The sequence below is a fragment of the Pyrus communis genome, chromosome 7, assembly GCF_963583255.1.
Source record: "Pyrus communis chromosome 7, drPyrComm1.1, whole genome shotgun sequence".
Taxonomy (NCBI): Eukaryota; Viridiplantae; Streptophyta; class Magnoliopsida; order Rosales; family Rosaceae; genus Pyrus; species Pyrus communis.
The window spans coordinates 9,147,712-9,168,081 of record NC_084809.1 but is presented as its reverse complement, the minus strand read 5'-3'; the positions used below and the strand labels follow the sequence as shown (position 1 = coordinate 9,168,081).

Here is a 20,370-nt window from a genome sequence, read left to right as displayed (position 1 = left end):
CATTTTAATTTATATTTCGAAGAGCTATTGTATAGACATTAGACAGATGAAGAATTAATGTCAAAGAAGATAGCGGAGATTTCTGATCAAGATTCATGAGATAATCATTTCGAACATCTTTGGAAAAAATGGTAATTCATAATAACAATTTGCGGGAAATTTGTACCATGGTTGGTCGAGATTGTGGATTCGTTTGCAAGCACGCAAATACAAGGTTTGCAACGGTGATCACTTTTTGGACAACATGATTTCCAGGAGGCGGGAGCCTCTTGTCTAAGACATCGTTCAGTTGTGTAGGTTCGGGTGTTGATGTTAATGACCATGACAAAAAATAGGAGAGGAGGTCTCCTGGATGCTTTCCCATTATCACTTCTAGTGCTACCACTCCAAAACTATAAACATCACATTTCTCGTTCGTTTCCATCGTGTATGCTAACTCTGCAGAACAAAGACCAAGTCATGATGAGTAAAACCAGGAAATAAGTACTTACGTTAAATGGAAGAGTTCAGAAGATAAGTACCTGGAGCACTGTATCCGAATGTGCCTGCAAACGAAGTCCAATTTGAAGTCTCAAGATTCAAGAGCTTAGCTGTTCCAAAATCGGAGACATAAGCTCGATATTCCAAATCCAGCAAGATGTTCTTACTCGAAATGTCTCGATGTACTATCGGAGGTGAACAATCATGATGCATATAAGACAAGGCATTAGCAACATCCTTTACAACATTCACCCTCTCAATCCATCCAAACTTAACTGCATCATTTTCGTCGGTCAGTATGTTTTCCATGCTTCCTCCTTCTACGAAATCGTACAACAAAAGAGGGTGCTGTGGATGCGAACAGAAACCATAAAGCTTCAAAATGTTTCTGTGACGAACCTCTGAAAGAGTACGAACCTCACCCTCAAAAGCCTTGAGATTGCCACTCCACCGTCCTGCAGTATGTGATGTTTCTTCACTGCAACAATCCGGCCTGTTGGCAGCTCAGCTTTATAAACAGTTGCATTACCTCCCACCCCCACACAATATTTGGAGTTGAATTCCTCTGTAGATTCAATGATGTCTTCATACTCAAGTCTTCCGTCATAGCTCCAAACCGCAAACTGGTCTTCATTTAATTGCGCTTCCCGCGGATAGCAGACCACAAAAAGAATTCCAGTTACCACAAATGCAAAAAACAGGATGCCTAAAACAAGGAGTACAATGAAGATAACCGATTTGCTGATTTTTTCTCCCTTCTTGTTTTGGACGGGCAAATATTCAGACCTGTGGCATTGCCACACAAGCCTGTGTTATTTGCAAAAGCTAGAACAGAAGCCTCGTGGAATGCTTTGTTGTTGGGAAGAGGACCCCCCAAATGATTGTATGATATGTCAACAACTGTCAAGCTCAACATGTTATCGACTGTAGATGTGATCAAACCAGAGAGATTGTTGTGGGAGATATTCAAGGCTTCCAACTTCATCAAATTTCCAAGCTGTGGTGGGATTTCACTCATCAGTGAATTTTGACTGAGATCAAGAACCTGAAGAGAGCTTATGCTCCCAATCTGAAGAGGAATGCTCTCACTAAATCTGTTTCTGCTCAAGTTCTAGTCCAACAACTCTCTGCACCCGTCTAATTTTTCTGGAATTTGTCCACTGAAATCATTTGCTGCTAAGTTAAGATGTTGTAGATAGGTAAGCATTCCAATCTCCGAAGGCACGCTGCCCGAAAGTTTGTTATCACCTAGGTTGAGGTTGAACAAGGATGTCAAATTCCCTAGTTCCTTTGGGATTGTCCCAGTGAGATTATTCGAAGGTAGGTCAAGCACATGGAGCTGAATTGATCCCTCAAACCGAGGTATCCCCCCGGAAATTCTGTTGTTGCTGAGCCTCAAGCTTTGTAAGCTTTGGCACTGCTCCCAGTTTTCTGAAAGCTCTCCATAGAATCTGTTGTAACTCAAATCGAAATAAGTTAGTTTTGGATAAATGCCAAACTCTAGAGCTATGTTTGCTGTCAGCTGGTTCCTCTCAAACCTTAATCTAACTAAGCTGGTGCAGTTCCTCAAGCTTCTAGGCATGGGGCCTGTCAACTGATTGCTGTGTGCTGTAAACCATTCGAGTACTCCGCTGATGCATATATCGCGGGGAATATTGCCAGAAAAGTTGTTGTTGCTCAATGCCAACCACTCAAAAATGTAAAATTATTCATTTCTGAAGGAACAGAGCCATTGAGTTTGTTAGTCACCAACCCCAAGTGAGTAAGAAATTTGAGCTTTCCAACTTCAGGTGGGATATTTCCAGTTAATTGGTTGCCAATCAGATACAACTCCTTGAGGCTAATCAGGTTGCCTATAGTGGAAGGAATTGAGCTGGAGAAATTGTTGCGAGAAAGGGACAAAACCGTTAAGCTGGACAGGTTTCCGATTGCTTCTGGAATCGAACCTGTGAGACTGTTATCCGCTACATCGATCACACTGAGTGAATTCAACAGGCATATTTCTGTAGGGAGGTTTCCAGAGAGAGTGTTGTCTTGAAGGAACAGAATGGTTAAGTTGCCTAACATTCCAACTTCATGTGGAATGGACCCATTGATGTTGTTTCCAGAAAGATCAAGGATTTGAAGGCTTTTCAGAAACTCTATCTCCGATGGGATGATTCCAAAAATCGCGTTGTGGCTTAAGTTTAGGCTCATGAGACTTGGGAAAGATGAGAGATTAAAAGCATGAAGTGTACCTCCTAAGCCAGAAGTAGTGAGGTTTATTTGTGTTATGCTTCCAAAACCGTTGCAAGAAATTCCATCCCAATTGCAATTACTGTTTCCGATCCAGGAAAGCGAGGCTTGTATTGTTGTCAAGGCTAGCTTTCCAATTCAGAAGAGCTGCTTCTGCTTTTTGTCCAGCAACTTCTGCTTTTGCTGCTGAATCTGAAGAAGCCAACATAAGAAGGAGTATAACTGGGAGGAGTTGAAATGAATGCTGTGAAGAAGCAGCTTTGGTGGAAAGTGCTTTTTCTTCTTGGGATGCCATGATTTTAGGTTGTGAGGAAATCTTCATTTCTGGAGACAAGGAGATGGCTCAAGAACCATCTGCCTAATTAAGCTGGTTTGGCATTGGGAAGAGTTTTGTGCTCTAATATATGAGCTTGTACGCAGTGCAGGCACCACTTGATTATTTTATATAATATAGTGATTTATATATGCCAACATGTAGGTAGGGATATGATTGATTACATGTCTGTTAGTGTTAGTGAAGAACATATTATAATGTTGCAAGCCAAATCACGTAGCCTAATTAATTAAGAGTATTCGTCCTATACTTGAGAACCCAAAATTTAATTACTCCCTTTCTAAATGATGGTTGCATAAAATACAAAAAAGAAAAACCGGTATTTCATTTTGTCTAACTTTTTTGTAGCAAAATAAAAAATAAAAAATAAATAAAAACTAGAAATGACTTGTAATTCAAATATTTATGGACAATTTTTTTTTGCATTTTTATTATATACACGCAAAAAACAAATTTCTTAGTTTCAACTCTTCGAGAAATTTTTTATTATGTTCTAAATACAGTCGGGTATATAAGTATTATAATGCAATTGGTTGAATTTTTTTTCAAATTTCCAACTAATTGTTTATTACACTTAATGCTGACTTTTCAAGTATAGTATTGGTGGTCGTGTGAATGTTGAGGAAATTGTGAACTTATACATCAAACTCATTGGAAGACCTGAGGTAGACCAGATTCAACTGCTAGTGGTGACTTAAAATATGTGTGTTGGCTTTAGAAAAATAGAGATTATGCAAAAACGAGGTTCAAACTTTAGCCGTCTAGAAATGAATTTTGTCGTTTGATTGACTTTATGTCAAATCCGAGCTATCTGACTAATTCGAATCTTAAACTTTAGCATTTCTTGCACCATCCAAGCTACTTCTTGATGAGTGTGTGAAAAGATGATGCCAAATCTGGTTTTTCAGAGTTTATTTCATCATCAAGTCTAGAGAAATTGCTTGGAAATATAATTTTTTGCACATTCAACGTGCACATGAGCACGAGGATGACTCTCAAATTGACATCAGTAGACTATCATAATGCGGCAACAATATGTTAGGGCATAACTGGAGATTGTTGAGACTAGAGAAATTGATTTCAGAGTCCATTTCATCATCAAGACTAGAGAAATTGCTTGGGAATATAATTTTTTACACATTCAACATGCACATGAGCACGAGGATGACTCTCTCAAATTGACATCAGTAGACTATCATAACGCGGCAACAATATGTTAGGGCCTAACTAGAGATTGTTGAGACTAAAGAAATTGATTTTAGAGTCCATTTCATCATCAAGACTAGAGAAATTGCTTGGAAATATAATTTTTTGCACATTCAACATGCACATGAGCACGAGGATGAGGACGACTCTCAAATTGACATCAGTAGACTATCATAACGCGGCAACAATATGTTAGGGCATAACTGAAGATTGTTGAGACTAGAGAAATTGATTTTAGAGTCCATTTCATCATCAAGACTAGAGAAATTGCTTGGAAATATATTTTTTTGCACATTCAACATGCACATGAGCACAAGGACGACTCTCAAATTGACATCAGTAGACTATCATAACGAAGCAACAATATGTTAGCGCATAACTGAAGATTGTTGAGACTAGTTCATATTTTAGGCCTTACATGTCGGTTTTTAGAGACAAGTTTTATCGATGAAGTAAATCTTCAACATGAGCATCATGGGGTTGAACTTGTAAGGTCATCTAATAAGAAATTGTCATGTTTGTTAGCGTTAGTTAATTTTCCTATTTATTATAGATTTGTAATTGATAGGGGTTTCTCCTTGAATAGGGGTTCTATGTACCTAGACATCCTTATACTATGTATATTTCCTCCTTGAGAGAAGAATAAAACACAATAATACAAACCATGAAACTCATATATAGTTTTACACTTTTATTTTGGCATCAAAGCACATTTCGACATGTCTCTTTTTTCCCAGAAAGAAACTCCTAAATTCGAAAAACCTATTCTTGCTTGGCTACCAGCCCCCAAAACTTGTCGATTGTCTAATGTTTTGGACAGTCAATCCTACCGGAAACTAAAATTTACTCAATGTTGCTTTGTGTTTTTATAAGTAGCACAAAAAATCCTAATCCTTGTTGTGCGACTTGTTCTTGGCAATTGGCATTGAAAAGCTTAAAGCCAAGCTTGCCGAATCAATAGTTCAATACACTGCAACCATGGGAAAGAAGACAATATTGTCTCTTGTTGATCAAATATCCCTCTTTGATGATCCAGATGATTCAAGATATTTGGGAAAAATCTTAATTGCGTCTAGGGATTGTGATTTCGGTTGGATTATTGATTTTGGGATTAGTGACCACATGACGCATGACAATTCTCTCTTTCAATCCATGATTTCTCTTCCAAAAGAGAGTGTCATCACTGCCAATGGGGATGTTATCTCAGTAACAAGGGCTGGTTCTATTGCACGCGCCCATCTTTATCTTTACACAATACCTTACTTATTCTGGCATTATCAAATCATCTTTTATCAGTCGGTCAAGTTACCGAACAACTAGATTGTATCATACTAATATTTTCGTTTTTTTTTGCTTACTTCAGGATATCCACACTCGTGCTATAATTGGGTGTGGTACTAAGAGAATGAGATTGTATTATGTCGATGATGTGGCTTCCGACATAATGAATCAAGTACGTAGTGGGAATGGTGACAAAATTAAGAAGATTTGTTATGGCATCGGTGGCTTGGGCATGCCTCGTTTGGCTACTTACAAAAGTTGGTTTCATCATTATTTACTGGTATTTCAAACTTTGAACTAGAGTGTCATGTATGTACTCTAGCAAAGAGTCATCGAACCTTTTATTCATTGAGTTCCCCTTAAAGAATTGTTCCTTTTAAATGAGTGCATTTTGATGTGTCGGGTAGTGCATTTTGATGTGTCGGGTCCTTCCGTCGTTTCAACTATGCACGAAATTTGATGGTTTGTGTTATGGGTGAATGATTATACTAAGATGACTTGGCCCTATACAACAAAACACAAGAGCGATGTTATTGGAATTGTTAAGAATTTTCATCAGATGATTCAGAATCAGTTTTTGCTTCCTATTAAAGTGCTTCGCTCCGATAATGACTGCATTCTTCCTTTTCCCTTCAAATGAAAACTCAGTGTCTCTAGTAAACCATAATTTGCATGTTCCATCAAAATGATCCACAATAAAGTCACCATAAGGAGGTCCTCTCCAAGTAACAAAAAACTCATCTTGGCTAACTAAATTTCCAATCTCAACGTGTACATCAGATAACTTGAATGCAAATATCCACCCTCCTCCTATTCAAGAAAGATGGATTCTCAGGGCCTAAACTAACTTTCAATGGTTCATTGTTGTAAAAAAGTTGAGAATGCCCTGCTGCATCCATAGCACAAGCCACGGAATTAGACAAGCAAAATGTCACAAATGCATGATGCTCCACCACGGTATAATCACTTGATCTTTATATTTGAAGCATCAGTGAGACAAAAATCTGGAAATTAGTGTTGAGGGGTCAAAGAAGTTTTCAACCTGCACAAATATACAAGCCCAATGCACTCTTCCAAGTACTTTACAAGATCAGGCACAATCACATGTCTACCAAATCCACCGATACTAAGTTGAGTTACAACTGTGCTTGTTTCGCTTGCTCCAGATTCCATTTTCTCTACAAATATTTACTGCCTGACACAAAAGAAAATGAAAAACCGGATCAGTAAGCCTGATACGAATAAACAAACATGTACGTGAGCAGATACAGCAAAATAGATTAATGTTCAGACAAAAATTCAACCACCAAAGCCATCATCTGGTAACGAAAAACCAAAAAAGGGTCCTCGGCAACCATGACCAAGAAGGATGGGAACAGTTTCAACTCTTGTATGACAAAAGCTAAAGAAAAATAACACGCAAATTGTGACACTCATTCATGAAATACTTGCTGATCAGAAACACTCGAAGATTGAGGTTGTAAGATCAATCAGTAAATCAAACTGCATGGGATAATAGAAAACACAATAAAAAATGCAATGTCTGGGTGAGATAAAGTAAGGTAATGTAGACCACCAACCATGCTGCGATACAATGCAGGGTGCGGAATGGAATCGCCATCATGAGCAGACAAGCGAATAGAAGATAGAAACGGGGTGGGGCTAGGCTTTCAGAGATCCATCTTAAACTTCTTTAATAAATCTGTAGCATAGCGAGATTGAGACAAAGACATCTGATTTTCTTTTCGTGTGACTTCCATACCAAGAAAGAAAGCAAGGTCCCCAGCTCGCGACTTGCATATGTAGCACAAAATCAGTCAATAAACTGGTGAATAGCATTAGAGTTAGAGCATGTGACAATCAAGTCATCCAGATAGACAAGAACGTATAAAGGGTGTGGAGGAATGTTGAATGAACAAGGACGCATCTGATTGGCTGTGGAAGAAGCCTAGGCCACGCAATAAAAAGTGTAAACGTTAAAACCAAGCACGAGGGGCTTGTTTCAGTCCATATAGAGCTTTTGAAGATGACAAACATGCGTGCAGCATTGGGGATCGACAAAACCAAGCGGTTGTTTCAGATAGACCTCATTTTGCAAGATTCCATTTAAGAATGCATTCCGAACATCAAGTTGCTGCAAAGTCCAGTTCTTGGAAATAGCTAAGGCAAGGATGGTTTGAATGGTGCCTGTTTTGACAGATGCACTAAATATTTATGCATAATCAAGACCTTCTTGTTAATTATAACCTTTAACAGCTAGTCATGTTGTATATCGTTCAATAGAGCCATCCGCCTTTTGTTTTACCCGAATGACCCATTTGCACCCTACAATATTCATATGGGAAGTGACAGGAAGGGATTAAGTATGGTTCTGGTGAAGGGCCTCATACTCTTCCAACATGGCTTGCTGCCAATGTGGATATTTGGAGGTTTGGGTGTAGCTTGATGGCTCAAAGGACAAAGGGTCATAAAGTGCAGGTGATAATCCATGTGGAAGCAGATATCTATCGGAGCCATAAGTCAAGGTATTTACATTTCTGAATTTTTGTGGCTGAGGAGATGAGTATGGAGAGTCCGATGAAGTGATGTTGTGGTTGAAAGTCGGCAAGAAAGTAGATGGTGCCTGCGGTGCCAATGCCATAGCGGATGGGGCAGTGGAAATAGGCGTTGAAGCAGGGCTAACCCATTTCAACAATATGACAGTGCTTTCATTCCACAGTTCCATTTTACTGTGGCCTATAAGGACAAGAAAATTGTTGAGTTATACCATGTTGTTGAAGAAAGGTACAAAAAGCATGACTAGTGAGCTCACGGCCACCATCGATTTGTATGATAATAGTGTTACTAAACCTATTCTCAACCATAAATGTCACAAAGGTAGACATGACATTCGATTTTTAGGCAAGAGGAAATAACCACATAAACCGAGAGAAATCATTCACAATTGATAAGTAAAACTTGTACCCAAAATTTGATGAAATAGGGGCAGGTCCCCAAACATGAAGATGCAAAAGTCAAAATACTGGAAGATGTATGAGTGTAAGAAGTAAAGGAGTCTACAAGCTTTGCCTAAAGGGCATATATGGCATGCTGCATTTGAATTCACTGGACCACTAATAGGTTAAAGTGGTACTTACTTGCCAATACATTAAAAATACCACTTAGAAGAATGACCAAGGAGAGCATGCCATACATTGCGGGTTGTTCGTTCGCCATAGAAAGCGATTTTTGGTGTAACTTAAGATCAGCCCGAATGCAGCCTCTATAATTATGCCAAGAAGAAGCACATGTCCTGTCCTCTTCTCCTTCACACGAAAAGAAATATCATCCATCTCAAAGTAGCAGAAATTATCACGACAAAATCGACAAATGGACAACAGATTCTTTTTTATAACAGGGACGTATAATACATCAATGAGAGAGAGAACCATGTGAACATGATAATGATGATTGGCCAATACGAGAGATACTGTGTAGGGCTGAAGTAGGCTAGGAGTAGATGGATCAGATGTCATTGTAAGAAGAAATATAAACTTATAGATTAACTCATCAGCCAAGAACATAAGGATTAATCAACTAAATCACAACCCTTTGATCGTGTATGTAATGTGAATGTAAGAACAGAAGCAATTACAGCAGTACATACCTGCAGACATGTTCATAGACGAAGAAGCCATGAAAATCTGCACAAAACTTAATGCTTTCCAAGTTATAGGTAATTGGAACAAAAGAACGTTATTTGTGAGAGCAGGGGCTTGTGGTTTTATACTACTAGATTGCCCTGTAACAATCCCACAAGGATTACAAGACCAAATCATTGTGCAAGCATGAGTTCTATACCCGAGTTATCAACACAGAGTTTCAATCCAAACCACAGTCGAATTAACTCTTATAAACATATTAAGACTTCTTTATTGTAATCCGAGACAACAAGAATTATTATCAAACTATATGAATCATACTCATACTCTAACATTCTCTCACTTGAGTATGATTTCACAATAGCAAATAATCATCTCAGATTCAACATAAAGGTGATCGCATAAGTCTTACATATATGTTTCCAACAGAATACTACTCACACATATCAGTCAATGAATTCATAAACTCCTCTGCAATACATCGTACAAATTTATCTTATAAATCACAAAGTCCAATTCATACTATCAACAACATCTCACAGCTTTTGAGCAAACCAGAAGTTCACTCCCACTCATAAAGCCCAAAACAGAAAACAAAATATTATAATTCACCAACAGCTTATCAAAATGTCGAAAATATTGACTCAAGCTTTATTGAATTATCAAATTGTTTCCATTGAACAACTGATCACAGATTTATCTGGAAAGGTTGAACTATATGAAAACATTAACTAACTAGATAACATAAATAAAATCTAGCTACAAAACACGAAACAAGAAACTAGCTATAAAACTTAGCTTCCAGAAAACCTTGTGCAACATACTCCTACTTGTAAAGCACTCCACAACAGGCTTCCACAAGCTCTTGATATCGGTTATGACTACTCCCACTTATCAAGAGCATCCAGTACTCCCATTCGAGTAATATGATCTTTGAAAATTCCATTAGGCAAGACCTTAGTTAAGGGATCACCTATCATCAAATCAGTGGCCAAGTGTTCCACAATGATGGCACATTCTTTCATCTTTTCCCTAACCTTAAGGAACTTCACTTCCATCAACCGAGAAGCTGAAGTCCTTTTATTGTTTTTGGAGAAAAACACTGCTGAATTGTTGTCACAGAACATCTTCAATGGTTTTTGAATTAAATCAACAATTCTTAATTCATTGATAAAGTTTTTAAGCCACACAGCCTGTTTCATACCCTCAAAACAAGCTATAAATTCTGCTTCCATGGTAGAAGTAGACACTATAGTTTGTTTTGCACTTTTCCAAGAAATAGCACCTCCAGTGAACATGAAAACATAACCACCTGTTGATTTCCGTTCATCCAAATCTCCAGCCAAGTTTGAATCAGTGAAACCAACAACTTCTAATGTGTTGTTCTTCCCATACACTAGCAAAAAACTTTTTGTCCTCTGCAAATATCGAAGTATCTTCTTTGCAGCCACCCAATGCATCTCACCTGGATTCGATTAATATCTTCCTAATAAACCAACAATGAATGCAAGATCAGGCCGAGTGCAAATTCTTGCATACATTAGGCTTCCTACAAGAGAGGCATAGGGCCTTAACTTCATCTTCTCCTTTTCCAGATTACGTTGTGGACATTATTCTCGGGAAAAAATTTCACCTTTATTCACAGGAACATCAACACCATTGCAGTTCTCTATATTACATAGGCTAACACTCTCTCAATATACCCCTTTTGTGAAAGTCCTAGAAGCCTTTTCTTTCTGTCTCGGACAATCTCTATCCCTAACACATAGTGAGCTTCCCCCAAATCTTTCATCTCAAAATTAGAATTGAGCATGGTTTTGGTTTCTTGCAGCAACTGCTTATTTGAACTAGCAATCAAAATGTCATCTACATATAAAACCAGAAAAATAAATCTGGTTCCATTGAACTTAAAATATATGCAGCCATCCAATTTGTTCTCAATGAAGCCATGTGCAATAACCACTCTATCAAACTTGAGATACCATTGCCTACTTGCTTGCTTAAGTCCATAAATTGACTTATTGAGCTTGCAAACCATATTGTCCTTCCCTTGTTCTACAAAACCGGTTGGTTGCCTCATGTAGATGACTTCCTCCAATTCTCCATTAAGAAAAGTAGTCTTGACATCCATCTGATGTAACTCTAAATCAAAATGAGCCACTAATGCCATGATCACTCTCATGTAGTCTTTCGAAGAAACTGGGGAAGAAGTATCACTAAAATCAATACCCTATCTCTATGTAAAGCCCTTGGCAACCAATCGAGCCTTGTATTTCTCTATTCTTCCTTTAGCATCTTTTTTGGTCTTATAAACCCATTTGCAACCTATTGGCTTGATACTTGAATCAGAATTCACCAATGTCCATACATTGTTCTTTGACATAGATTCCAACTCCTCTTTCATAGCTTTCTTCCACAAGACTGATTGAGGACTAGCCATTGCCTGAGGATATGTCAATGGGTCATCTATATCACTAAAATCATATTCAGATTCCTGCAAATACACATAGTCACTTGATATTGTTGGTTTTCGAATTCTGGATGATTGTCTTAATGGCTGCTGCATAGGTTGATCATTTTGATGTAGAACTGCTTCAGTTGTAGTTTCAATTTGACCATCAATAACTGGTTGTGGAACATCATTAGCCATTGTTGTATCTTTATCCTCAACTATTGAAGATCTCTGAAAAACTAGTACTTGAATATAATTATTTGGACAATCAACAATTTGAGAATCATGTCTTCAAAAATGAATTCTTCAGCTGTTATCAAATCAGCAACATTTTGATCTTCTATAAATACTGCATTGTGAGTCTCTTGGATCCTTGAGTGTGCTTGTGGACAATAGAACTTAAAACCCTTGGATTTCTCTGAGTATCCAATGAAATAACAGGTTGTTGTTCTAGAATCCAACTTTTTCTCACTGGGATTATAGAATCTGCCTCAAATTTGCACCCCCACACATGAAAGTGTCCAAAGCGTGGCTTTTTTTTAGTCCAGACTTCAAAAGGTGTACTCTTAACAGCTTTGGTGGGAATTCTATTCAAAATATAATTTGCAGTCTTGAGTGCTTCACCCCTGAGAAAACTAGGCAACTTGGATCTTGATATCATGCTTCGAACCATTCCAATAAGAGTTATGTTCCTTCTTTTAGCATCACTGTTTTGTTGTGGTGTTCCAGGTGTGGTATATTATGCTATAATGCCTTGTTGTTGGAGATAAAGTTCAAAGGGACCCTTCTATTGTCCAGCCTCAGTGTACCTGCCAAAATACTCTCCCTCTCTTTTGGATCTATCAATCTTAATCTCCCTATTTAGTTGTTTCTCAACTTCAGTCTTAAAGATTATGAAACATTCAAGTGCTACTGATTTTTCACTAATAAGAAAGGTATAACTATATCTAGAGAAGTCATCAATGAAATTCACAAAATAGCTATTTCCATAGATAGTTTTAACTGGAAAGGGACCACAAATATCAGTATGGATAATTTCTAAGAGATTCTGACTTCTCTTGGCCTCAAAATTCCTTGTGTTGGTTAATTTTCCTTCCATACAATCAATACACTCTTTGGCATTTTTGAAATCAAGTGCAGGAATCAAATCAGTTTTAGTTAATTGCAAAATCCTATCTTTTGAAATGTGTCCCAGCCTTTTGTGCCAAAGCTCATATGAAAACTCAGAGTCATGCATTCTTTTGATGCTCGTGTTTAAAACAAAACTAGGTGTTTCCACCACTATGCAATCTAATTTCCATAGTTCTTCATACAAAACAACTATCCATAACAATATATTTTTCTTATGTTTTTGAAAAAAGTTAATATTTTGATCATCACAAGAAAAACCAAAACCTTGTTTCACTAATTTTGGTGCAGATATCAAACTCCTTCTCATTGCTGGGACATATAAAACATCATTTAATTTAAGAACAAAACCTGACTTCATTTTTAAATTCACAATTTCAAAATGAAATCTCAACAAAAGAACCAAAAGTTCTTGATTTCAATCCATTTTCACTTAACACACAATGCTTATGAACCAATTTAGTCATATATATAAATTTCTCATGAACATGAAAAACATATATAGATTAAACAACCCATCTGTGTATACAGAAATTCAATCATCACGCCAATCATAATTCCAATTGTGAGAACAACATGTCAATAAACTGCAGATATGGAATCAAACGCATTGTATAATCTTCATTCAACGTTTTTCATTAATCATGGCAGAAATTACAGAATACATCTTTATGTATTACTATATTAACACAAGATGGATTAAGAGGAAATAGAAATTACCTAATATGCATACATCATAATCAACACAGTGGATGCAATAGATATACAAGAATTTTGATTTTATGATGTTTGGGAAAGATGAAATTGCCATATCAGATTATGGATCTTTCCTTCACAGATTGAAAATTAAGAGTTGTTTTTTCCTCTTTGCTTCGATAACGGTCAAAAAATTTTAATAGTAATTGTTTTGTTTTCCGAAGCCAATGGTCATAATTTTAAAGAATACTAATCACACGACATCGTATACTTCAATTCGAATTTAAACAGACTTGTTCCTTTAGGTCAGTTTGGTTTGCAAATTTAAAGAACGATTTTAAGATTGAATTTAAATGAAAAATCCATTGGCTTTTACACCACATGTAAGAAGAAATATAAACTTATAGATTAACTCATTAGCCAAGAACATAAGGATTAATCAACTAAATGACAACCCTTTGATCGTGTATGTAATGTGAATGTAAGAACAGAAGCAATTACACCAGTACATACCTGCAGACATGTTCATAGACGAAGAAGCCATGAAAATCTGCACAAGCCTTCTCTTCTCTGCAAAACTTAATGCTTTCCAAGTTATAGGTAATTGGAACAAAAGAACATTCTTTGTGAGAGCAGGGGCTTGTGGTTTTATACTACTAGATTGCCCTATAACAATCCTACAAGGATTACAAGACCAAATCCTTGTGCAAGCATGAATTCTATACCCGAGCTTATCAACACAGAGTTTCAATCCAAACCACAGTTGAATTAACTCTTATAAACATATTAAGACTTCTTTATTGTAATCCGAGACAACAAGGATTATTATCAAACTATATGAATCATACTCATACTCTAACAGTCATATGATGGGTGGCTCCAAAATCAACCACCCAAGTAGTCTCGGCATGTCCAAGGTGTATGGTATGTAAGATTATGAGTATGAAATATATAATAGAACCGGTCATAGTGTTTGAGATTGATATGGAAAAGGCTTGATTAAAGCTATTTGGTTGTCTTCAATGTTTTAGGATAACAATATTGAGAGAAGTTCAATTGGTTTGGGAAAAGAGCTTAGTGTTGGAATTCATAATTCTTTATGGTTTGTATAGTTTAGATCCTAGTCTGATTCTGATAAGGAATAGACGGAGGAGTACTATATATATTGCTTAAACCACTGCTCTTGCGGTTACTGGCTTATTTTGTTCTAAGACCTTTGATTAGAAGAGCTGTTATTATCTCAAAAGAGGAGAAGGTTTTGAGCACAGAAGCTGCAATGGCTTCATCATTAGGATCGAATAATGCAGGTATGTTTTTAACGATTTTGTTCTTGAGTGTGTTTAATGAAAGGCTTATATAAGTTGTGATTCAATTGGATGAATTCGGGTTCCTCGGATCATAAACTTGTTCTTACATGGTAGTGGCGAAATATGTAAATTTCCTCGTTTCGAACATTCTTAGATTCCGTGATGAGGTTTACCACATAGTTGGCAGAGGACATCAAACTGATATTGAGGTGGAGTGGGCGGCGGTGTCAGAGTAGGGAGAAGAGGTGGACGGTTTTCAGTCAATGGACCGCGGGGATGCCAATTAGTGTGACGGTTCCAAGTATTGTGGGAGCAGCAACCGCCACGACCAGAACGACCACGACCTCTACTGTTGCCTGGATATCCGTTGGTGCGAGGAGAAAGGGTAGAGGTGTTGTTGTGGCTGGCATGGCCAGGGGAAGCACGATCAGCAACAAGAGCAATGCCAGAGGACAGAGAAAGAGAAGATATTGTCTTGATAAGGTGCTCCTCCTGAATCAGTAAGTCATAAAAGTCATCAAACGAAATAGAACTACGAAGATGGACAAAAGTTTTAAATGCCTTATATTCTTGCCCGAGACCAGCAAGAATATAATCAATGAGTTCAGCCTCATTTAGGGCAGCACAAATGGTGGCAAGGGAGTCAAAGAGGCTTTTGGCGTGTAGGAGGTACTCAAGTGATAGGTTTCTCTGAATCGTGTTTCAAGGTGCGGATTTGATCACGAATGGTGAGGACAAGGGTCTTGAATGTCAAGAATATCTTGAAACTGAGAGCACCACAGAGGTAGTTTTGGCTATCCAAGGGAGTATTGATCATGTGAGAGATATTGAAGATGGTGGGAAGGGACAAGGTGATGGCGGTCATGGTGGAAGAAGAAGAGAAAGATCGCCAATAGTGGAGGTGTTAGAGGCAGCTGTGATCGAGGCCATAGGGGATCGAGTTTGATGAGCGTTAGTGAGGGTTAAGGCTGATACGAGATAGAATTTGAGAATGGCACAGGAAGGAAAAGTAGCGCAGAGAATAGGAGAGGCTAAGTGTATTTGGATTAATTGACTCGATGATTGTTGTATTCTCAAAGATTATATATATATATACACACACACACACAACTAACTACGTAAAGTCATAGAAGGCAAGTAAATACAATAAAACAGTAAATAAATGAAACGAGTGAATTGTGAAAAGCAAAAGATCACGTTCTAATGACAGTTTTATCTGCTTGATTTGAGGGAACTGTATTACTCTCTTCATATTCCATTGGCTCACTTCATGGAAATCCAAAAACTTGAACGGCCCACATTTCTTTCTCTCCCTTGAATGGTTTGGATCTTCCGGCCCAGCTTTCGTCATAGCTTATGTAATTGGGTTTTAACTTAAAAAGGCAAAAATGGTCCTTCAAAATAACAACTCGCGGGAAATTTGTTGCATGGTTGGTCGAGATTGGGGATTCGTCCGCAAGCACGCAAATGCAAGGTTTGCAACGGTGATCACTTTTTCAACGACATGATTTTCTGGAAGCGGGAGCCTCTTATCTAAGATGTCGTTCAGTTTCATAGGTTCGGGTGTTGATGTTAATGACAATGACAAAAAATAGGAGAGGAGGTCTCCGGGATGCTTTCCCATGATCACTTCTAGTGCAACCACTCCAAAGCTATAAAGATCGCATTTCTCGTTCGTTTCCATTGTGTATGCTAACTCTGCAGAACAAAGAACAAGTCATGATGAGTAAAAGCAGGAAATAAGTACTTATGTTAAATGGAAGAATTCAGAAGATAAGTACCTGGAGCACTGTATCCGAATGTGCCTGCAAACGAAGTCCAATTTGAAGTCTCAAGATTCAAGAGCTTAGCTGTACCAAAATCGGAGACATAAGCTCGATATTCCAAATCCAGCAAGATGTTCTTACTCGAAATGTCTCGATGTACTATAGGAGGTGAACAATCATGATGCATATAAGACAATGCATTAGCAACATCCTTGACAACATTCACCCTCTCGATCCATCCAAACTTAACCGCATGGTTTTCATCGGTCAGTATGTTTTCCAAGCTTCCTCCTTCTACGTAATCGTACAACAAAAGAGGGTGCTGTGGATGCGAACAGAAACCATAAAGCTTCAAAATGTTTCTGTGACGAACCTCTGAAAGAGTACGAACCTCACTCTCGAAAGCCTTGAGGTTTGCCACTCCACTATCCTGCAGCATGTGAAGTTTCTTCACCGCAACAATCCGACCTGTTGGCAGCTCAGCTTTATAAACAGTTGCATTGCCTCCCACCCCCACACAATATTTGGAGTCGAATTCCTCTGTGGCTTCAATGATGTCTTCGTACTCAAGTCTTCCATCACAGCTCCAAACCGTAAACTGGTCTTCATTTGATTGCCCTTCCTGCCGACAGCAGACCACACAAAGAACCCCAGTTACCCCAATTGCAAAAAACAGGATGCTTAAAACAAGGAGTACGATGAAGATAACTGATTTTCTGCTCTTTTTCTCCCCCTTTGTTTTGGACGGGCAAACATTCAAACCGGTAGCATTGCCACACAAGCCTGTGTTATTCGCAAAAGCTAGAAACGAAGCCTCATGGAACGCTTTGTTGTTGGGAAGGGGACCCTCCAAATGGTTGTATGATATGTCAACAACTGTCAAGCTCAGCATGTTACTGAATGTAGATGGGATCGAACCAGAGAGCTCGTTGTGAGAGAGATTCAAGGCTTCCAACTTCATCAAATTCCCAAGCTGTGGTGGGATTTCACTCATCAGTTAATTTTGGCTGAGATCAAGAACTTGAAGAGTGTTTATGCTCCCCATCTGAAAAGGAATGCTCCCACCAAATCTGTTTCTGCTCAAGTTCAAGCTCAACAACTCTGTGCACCCGCCTAATTTCTCCGGAATTAGTCCACTGAAATCATTGGCTGCTAAGTTAAGATATTGTAGATTGGTTAGCATTCCAATCTCCGAGGGCACGCTGCCTGAAAGTTTGTTATCACCTAAGTTAAGGTCGAACAAGGTTGTCAACTTCCATAGTTCCTTTGGGATTGTCCCTGTGAGATTATTTGAAGATAGGTCGAGCACATTGAGCGGAACTGATCCCTCAAGCCGAGGTATCCCCCCGGAAATTCTGTTGTTCCTGAGCCTCAAGCTTTGTAAACTTTGGCACTGCTCCCAGTTTTCTGAAAGCTCTCCATAGAATCTGTTGTAACTCAAATCGGCATAAGTTAGTTTTGGATAAATGCCAAACTCTTGAGCTATGTCTGCTGTCAGCTGGTTCCTCTCAAGCCTCAGTCTAACTAAGCTGGTGCAGTTCCTCAAGCTTCTAGGCATGGGGCCTGTCAACTGATTGCTGTGTGCTGTAAACCATTCGAGTGCTCCGCTGATGCATATATCGTGGGGAATGCTGCCAGAAAAGTTGTTGTTACTCAACGCCAACCACTTTAAAAATGTAAAATTATTCAGTTCTGAAGGAAGAGAGCCATTGAGTTTGTTACCAACCAATCCCAAATGAGTAAGAAATTTGAGCTTTCCTACTTCAGGTGGGATATTTCCAATTAATTGATTTCCCATCAGATACAACTCCTTGAGGCTAATCAGGTTTCCAATTGCTTCTGGAATGGAACCCATGAGACTGTTATCTGCTACATCGATCACACTCAGTGAATTCAGCATGCATATTTCTGTAGGGAGATTTCCAGAGAGATTGTTGTCTTTAAGGGACAGAATGGTTAAGTTGCCTAACATTCCAACTTCATGTGGAATGGACCCATTGATGTTGTTTCCAGAAAGATCAAGGATTTGAAGGCTTTTCAGAAACTCTATCTCCGACGGGATGGTTCCGAAAATCGCGTTGTGGCTTAAATTTAGGCTCATGAGACTTGGGAAAGCTGAGAAATTAAAAGCATGAAGTGTACCTCTTAAGCCAGAAAAAGTGAGGTTTATTTGTGTTATGCTTCCGAAACTGTTGCAAGAAATGCCATCCCAATTGCAATTACTGTTTCCAGTCCAGGAAGACAAAAGAGAGAGTCTGCTTGTATTGTTGTCAAGGCTAGCTTTCCATTTCAGAAGAGCTTCTGCTTCTTGGCCAACAACTTCTGCTTTTGCTTCTGAATCTGAAGAAGCCAACATAAGGAGGAGTATAATTGGAATGAGTTGAAATGAATGCTGTGAAGAAGCAGCTTTGGTGGAAGGTGCTTTTTCTTCTTGGGATGCCATGATTTTCGGTTGTGAGGAAGTCTTCATTTCTGGAAACAAGGAGATGGCTCAAGAAGACCATCTGCCTAATTAATTAGCTGGTTTAGCACTGAGGAAGAGTCAGGTGCTCTAATATATGAGCTTGTACACAGTGCAGGCACCATTAGTGTATTAAATATATTTTTTTATATATGCCAACATGTAGGTAGTGATATGAATTACATATCTGCTAGTCATGAACTTATTATAACATACCAAGCCAAATACATACGCACAAAGCTCAGTTGATTAAAAACATTTATCTCATACTTGAAATCTCAAATTTAATTACTCCTTTCTCAATGACAATTACATCAGAAACAAAAGGAAAACCCGTATTTCATTTTTTTTCTAACTTATAAGTAGCCAAAAAAAAAAAAAAAAAAAAACAGTAAATGACTCATAATTTAAGCGGTTATAAATATTTTTTCTTGCATCCGAGATCGGGTGTTTAATTCTCGTTTTTCACTGTTGTTTATTGTATATGGCCCCACTGTAGACTGTAGACAACGATTCCTTGTACGTCCATGTCCATGATTGAATATTTTATTATATACACGCAAGAAAACAAATTTCGTACCTTCAACTTTTCAAGTATAGTATTGGTGGTCCTGTGAATGCTGAGAAAAGCGTGAACACAGACATCAAATTCTCATTGGAAGACCTAATGTAGACCAAATTCGAATCCACCGATGGCTTAAAATATCTGTGTTGGCTTTGAAAAAAGTAGACAGCTGCAGCAGCCTCATCGGTTCAAATTTTAGCCGTCTACAAATGGATTTTGTCGTTTGACTCTATGTCAAATCACGTGCCAAATTCGAACTGTCCACTAATTCTAATCTTAAAATTTAGCATTACTTGCACCATCCAGGCTACTTCTTGATGAGTGTGTGAAAAGATTTCAAAGTCCATTTTATAATCAACACCATAGAAATTGCTTGGAAGTTTAATTTTTTGCACATTCAACATGCACGCGAGCATGAGGAAGGGCTCTCATTTTTTACATCAGTAGACCAAAAAACATGCAAACCCGACAGCAATATGTTATGGCATAACCGGAGATTGTTGAGCAACTTTTTTCTTACATGTCGGTTTTTAGAGACAAGTTCTATGAAGTGAATCTTAAACAGGAGCATCAATGTGGTTGAACTTGTAGGGTCATCAAATAAGAAGTCATGTTGTTACGGGCGGAGTCAAATTACCAAAATGTGGGAAGAATTTGTGTTTGTGAGTAAGGCTAGAGAAAGTGTTTTGATTTAGGATAAGATTGGAGTGAATTTTTATGAGGAAAATTAAAGAATAAAAGTGCTTTAAATTTCATAAGATAAAAGGATGCAACGGTAATTTACAAATTTGATGTTTTATCTCCGTTTTAGGTGCATA

The 20,370-nt window shown here is 38.1% G+C and overlaps 1 protein-coding gene and 1 pseudogene across 2 annotated transcripts; both read right to left on the bottom strand.

The window, feature by feature from the left end:
- Nucleotides 1–136: 136 nt before the first annotated feature.
- On the bottom strand, nucleotides 137–3,010 carry LOC137740514 (MDIS1-interacting receptor like kinase 2-like; annotated as a pseudogene).
- A 12,886-nt stretch (nucleotides 3,011–15,896) lies between these two features.
- On the bottom strand, nucleotides 15,897–19,150 carry LOC137740923 (MDIS1-interacting receptor like kinase 2-like). Of its 2 annotated transcripts, none has more exons than XM_068480728.1 (2): nucleotides 16,542–19,150; nucleotides 15,897–16,458 (listed from the first exon to the last, which is right to left on the bottom strand). In XM_068480728.1, the coding sequence occupies exons 1-2, from the start codon at nucleotides 17,518–17,520 to the stop codon at nucleotides 16,157–16,159; spliced, it is 1,281 nt and encodes a 426-aa protein (XP_068336829.1). In that variant the 5' UTR covers nucleotides 17,521–19,150; the 3' UTR covers nucleotides 15,897–16,156. Both variants share the same exon structure in this region; 1 of them encodes a protein (XP_068336829.1).
- Between the last annotated feature and the right edge of the window lie 1,220 nt (nucleotides 19,151–20,370).

Coding starts and splice junctions, on each gene's coding strand:
- LOC137740923 (XM_068480728.1), bottom strand. CDS start 17,520: ATGAGTGAAATCCCACCACAGCTTGGGAATTTGATGAAGTTGGAAGCC. Junction 16,459..16,541: donor ATTCGGATACAGTGCTCCAG/GTACTTATCTTC, acceptor TTTGTTCTGCAG/AGTTAGCATACACAATGGAA.